Source organism: Octopus bimaculoides, chromosome 4, assembly GCF_001194135.2.
Source record: "Octopus bimaculoides isolate UCB-OBI-ISO-001 chromosome 4, ASM119413v2, whole genome shotgun sequence".
Classification (NCBI taxonomy): domain Eukaryota; kingdom Metazoa; phylum Mollusca; class Cephalopoda; order Octopoda; family Octopodidae; genus Octopus; species Octopus bimaculoides.
Window position 1 is genome coordinate 40,315,242 of NC_068984.1, and position 5,583 is coordinate 40,320,824.

The 5,583-nt window shown below is 30.7% G+C and overlaps 1 protein-coding gene across 3 annotated transcripts in view; it reads left to right on the top strand.

The window, feature by feature from the left end:
• The window catches only part of LOC106880460 (RAB11-binding protein RELCH homolog), a 239,119-nt gene extending 233,542 nt beyond the window's left edge, over positions 1–5,577 (top strand). For all 3 annotated transcript variants that reach the window (XM_052967015.1, XM_052967016.1, XM_052967018.1), the window contains 3 exons: positions 1,619–1,735; positions 2,553–2,706; positions 4,958–5,577. In XM_052967015.1, the coding sequence (XP_052822975.1) occupies positions 1,619–1,735; positions 2,553–2,706; positions 4,958–5,087 (401 nt within the window). In that variant the 3' untranslated portion in view covers positions 5,088–5,577. The remainder of the gene's footprint in view (positions 1–1,618; positions 1,736–2,552; positions 2,707–4,957) is intronic.
• The last annotated feature ends 6 nt before the right edge of the window (positions 5,578–5,583 follow it).

The following is a 5,583-nucleotide window of genomic DNA, read 5'->3' on the forward strand; positions in this document are numbered from 1 at the left end:
TATATATATGTATGTATGTATATGTATATATAAAGGAGACCACTAGGTGGACTGTTAATGTGCTAGAAGAAGATCACATGTAATGTGTCTACTAAGACTGAATTGTTCTTAAAGCAAATTCAGTAAAGTAGTAAAACGTATGCGAGCAGGACAAGTGAAAATTACATAAATATATACAAAATTATCTGCAAACTAGTTTCAAAATTAACATTTTCTTACCGAAAATATCTGTTTTCGGTAAGAAAATGTTAATTTCGAAACTAGGGCCTTGTTGATGTGTGTGTGTGTGTGTGTGTGTGTGTGTGTGTGTGTGTGTGTGTAAATGAGTGTCACCATCATGCCAGTGATGTCCTTCATTTCCAATCTTCTGTGAAAACATGTCTGATTTTTGGGGAAATATTGCCTTATTTGGAAATCGTTGACGGTGTCTGGCCATAGAAAATCTGCTTTAGCAAATTCCATCTGACCTATGTGAGAATGGAAAAGTGAACATTAAAATGATGATGATGGTGATGTTTTCTTGCATTGGTTTGGCCAATCACAAACAGTGGTACATCATCCATTTTAGCTATTTAAATACAAGTTGAACTGTTTTGTCTCTCTTCTATCACCAAGATTTTACTTTGCATCTATGAATAAGCTATATAATATCTGTCTGTCTGTCTGTCTGTCTATCTGTCTGTCTCTATCTCTCTGTCTCTCTCTCTGTCTCTCTCTCTGTCTCTCTGTCTCTCTCTCTACTCAGCTCCCCCTTGGTTGTGCTTCAATAGAATAGAATTGGCTAGCTTAAATCTTATAACATGTTAAGTTGGATGAAAAGTCATTTGCTGATTGTTATTTCTGCTAGTTCAGAAACACATTATCTGCTTTTCCTGTTTACTACTGGCCAGTATCTATTTCTATACATTGACCTTATAAATAAGAAAAAAATGTTTATAAACACTTTCTACAATACAATTGACCTTGTGAAAGAAGAAAATATTTACAAACATTCTCCCAATACATAATGCACAGACAAATTTCTATTAAAATCATGTAATCAAATAGTTATTTTTCATTTTCGTGTTTTTGTAACCTGTACTTGCAACCCATGTAAGGTCTATATGCTATTGAATTATTATACCAACAATACCGGAAGAGGTCTGTTTTCTGTTGATATGCAGGAAATGAATGAAAAGTGATATATAATTCTTCTTTTTTCTATGAATATTCTTTTTATCATATAAAGAAATTGTGTATGCTACATAATATACATGTATATTTATGTGCATCTGTTTATCTCGATCTATCTATCTATCTATCTATGTATGTATCTATCTATCTATCTATCTATCTATATATATATATATATATATATATATTTTTTATGTGTATATATGTATGTGCATCTTTATATGTGTATATGTATGTGTGTGTATATATGTACACACACCCACACATAAATAATTTTGTTAAAGGTATGCTCTATATCTGACTGAAATTAATGTTAAGTCATGGGGGCACACTTTACATTTTATGTGGTATGTTAGAGATGTTAATCAGTTTTAATTCAGTGTCAAAAGATATTTTAAATTGAAGCATCTACTTTATATTGCTGTCTCTCTTACTTTCTTTCCAGTTGTGCTCCCACGCCTGGCTGCAATGGCTCTTGCTAATAACAGTATAACTAACGAAATCAAAAAGACTGATGTTGCTCTGCAGCTCTTTGAGGCCTACAGCGCCATGTCTTGTTGCTGTATCCTTTATTTATTGATGATTTCTTAATATAATAACTATTACCTATTGTTTTATGAAAAAATACTGTTGTTGTTTTTTTGTTTCTTATTGTTGTTGCTTTTATGATATTAAGCTGGTAGTTTCACAAAAACTGCAATGCATCAGACTAAATTACTTATACTAAAAATTAATATTTATCCCTACTTAAAAGTGCATGTAAGCACTCTTGTTTATCACTAGCAATGTACACAAGAGTGCTTATATGCACCAAAAAACCATATGAGAAGTTCTCTCATGGTAACTATCACAGTATTCTGTAACTTTTGGTATTAATACGGCTTCTATCACTAATAATCATTATTTATACTATTTAGTGTTGCTCCTCTGTATTCTGAGTTCAAATCCTGCTGTGGTTGGCCTTATCTTTTTATCTGTCTGAAATCAAGAAAATAAATACTAAATGTATTAAAATTAATTTAATCAATTAAACCATGTTTTTACAAATTTCTGGACTTTTATCAGTGTAAGACATTATTATTATATGCAGTTAGAGATCACTGTGTGGTCTCTGAATGCATTGTAAATTAGACTGGCATTATAGGGTTTTCAAGTAGTATACCTCTCTTATTTTCATAGTCTCTAGATGTGTTCCTTAGTGGTAAAATCGAAAAAATATAGAAACAAATAAAATAATCTGTGACATGAGGTGTTTGTTGGCTTTTATGCTTAGATGTTAAAAGAAAATGTTCAATATGTGTGAGATATAGATGGATTGAGGATTGTTGATAATGTCCATGAATTTTATAATGTCTATTAAATCCTTAATTACAAACTAGTCATCAATGATCAGTTGGTGCAGGAAGCCATGCTACCTGGATTACGGTACCTTCGCCAAGACTTATCACAGCTTGCTCCTGAGAGAGAGGAGGTGATGAGTTCTATGATCAAAGAATATGAAGCAAAGCTAGATGCATCAAAATCTTTAGAAAGGTAAGTGTTATCTCATAGTCTATGTTGTCACAATTTCAATGTTTTCATGTGTTGTATTTCTTGAAAATATAGTCTTCTATAAGAGCTGGCCAACAATTGACTTTATCAAATGTAATGGAGTAAAGTGTTAATAATCAGTTTGTAGTTGTACAATGGTAGATTTTGATATCTAATCATATGTAATATTGTTATTATAAATAATAAAGTCAAAGCGAGTATAAGGTGTGTGTGTGTGTGTGAGAGAGTGACCACAATAGCTCGATAACAAAGCAATTATAAGAACATTTCTTGATTTGATACAAATATTTTCTTGCAGCTGCAGCCAGCTAATTTCTTAGTATTTTGGAGATCTTTCTATGAATGCTAGGAAAGTGAAGTATTACAATAGAGCTGGGTTAGTGTAATATGGTCAAAAGTATTGTTTGAATGAACGTTTGTGATCTTAGTTTTGGAAGGAAGCCATGTGTAAGTAAAGAGTATTTACTTGAATAAGTTCTGTAGGAGATAAAATATAGATTTAATGGTAAGTGAAACAATATGTGCTGCGTGATCTCTGTGGCTAAAATGAAGCCAGAATGTTTTACAGATCAGTAACCATTATGGTATATGTTGGAAATATGAACAAGAAGACATGACTTGTTAGGAACCAGAGCTTATCAGTTAGAGACAGTTTGCTTGCAAAGAGAATAGTGTTATTTTGGATATAGTGGAGAAAATCAATGACTGAAAGAGATGTGCCATTTTGGTAGGAGGAATAGTTTTCTATTGTTAACACTTGGCCTCTATACAGCAGAATTTACTTACTTTCTCTCATTAGATACTCCTTATACATGTTTTTTTTTTCCATTTTTTTAATGTACTCATTAGTGTTTTTATTATGGATTAACAAGTTTTTCAAAGATTTTATATATTTTATTTTTTGATTCTTTTATTTGTTTCAGTCATTTGATTGTGGCCATGCTGGAGCACTGCCTTGAATGTTTTTTTTTTTAGTTGAACAAATCAACCCCAGAACTTATTTTATTTTATTTTTTTTAAACCTAGTACTTATTCTATCTGACTCTTTGGCCAAACCGCTAAGTTATGGGGATGTAAACACACCAACACTGGTTTTCAAGTGGTGATGGGGGGATAAACAGACACCAAGACACATACATACATACATACATACATACATTTATATATACACATACGACAGGCTTCTTTCAGTTTCTGTGTACCAAATACACTCACGTGGCTTTGGTCAGCCCAAGGCTATAGTAGAAGACACTTGTCCAAGGTTTCATGCGGTAGAACTGAACTCAGAACCATGGGGGTTGGGAAGCAAGCTTCTTGCCAAACAACCATGCCTGTTCCTATATTTCATGTTATTTATTCTTGATTAATAACTGGAATAATTGTACTTCAATTATGTCACTGTTGAGAAAGATTTGAATGGTACAACTCTCATGTATCCTTCCATTGAAGTCAATTGAACACATATCCCATTGAATACATAAAATGAAGAAATTGATTATCTATCACATTAAGTTAAAGACTGATGATTGTGAGATGTTTTACATATGCTAAAAAAAACAAACTTTCATCTAATTGCGTTCTAGTTTGATTTTTCTCTTGATCCTTATCTAACTTTTACACTCATTACTAGAGGTTACCTTTCTTAATCATACTCATACTATTAATCCTTAATAGAAACAACAAAATTATGATTGAACTTTCTGTTGTTTTCTGTATGTGACAACATATTTACTAGTTTGATTACTGATGCTCATAGCTTTTTCCTTTCTTTTGTTTGACATTCTTATGTGTTAGGAGGTGCTATTTATCAGTTTATATTTTATTAGAACCTTTTTCAATCTTCAATCATTCAGTTACTTTGTCATTTTGTTTTAGACTTTTGGAAAATTAATTTTGTTTTATCAGTTATCCACCCAAAAATGTATGATTGTGTTATAAATATATTATTGTGGTTGCTATGTATAAAAAAACTTGCATCTACTAAAACATTCTGCTGGCTTTAAATGTTCAAAGCATTCTTTTGAATATCTAAAGTTTTTTTTTTTGAACTAATTTATTTATTTTGATTTTCTATTGCTAAAATACAACAACAAAAAAACTGTACTTTGCAAAGAAGCTATTACTTTCACACAAAGATACTCTGACTTAATTTAATTTTGAGTTTGGCTGAAAGACATTTCAAATGTAAGAAAATATGTAATTTTTTCTTTTTTCTCTTTTCTTTTTGTTTTAGGAGTCCTAGTCAATCAGTATCTCCGACCCCTGGTGGAAATGCTGAGGATGTCAGAGCAAGAGTAATGAGCAAAATCAAAGATACAACTTCAAAGGCTCACATTCCTAATATCTTCATGCGTAAGAAGTAGCCTCTAACTATGTTATCATTCCCAGAATTGCCTCTTTATCTTCTTCTTTACAAATAGATAAAGTTGTTAGCACAAATTAAAAAAGAAAATCATGAAATATTAATTAAAAACTTTTCTTTTGTCTGTGAAATAATGGCTAACATTATAATAAATATTTTATTCTATTATTAGCCAAAAAAAATCATGATTATATCGAAATATTCAACATATATGGTGGCCTCTACACTTTAAAAAATCTTTTTCTCCATTCTCATATGAAAAATTTTCTTTGTTATATTTAATGATTTTTTTTTGTTTATTTAACTACTGATGTCTAAGGTAATATAATAATGTAACAATAAGGAAAAGGATAATAGTTATGCATATTATGATATAAATAAAACTTAGATGTCAAAAAAATTGTTCCAATAAAGTAATTTGAAAATAAAAAAGCAATTTCAATTGATTTGTTTCTTGCTTGACAAAATGATATAGGAAAAGGGCAAAATTATATATA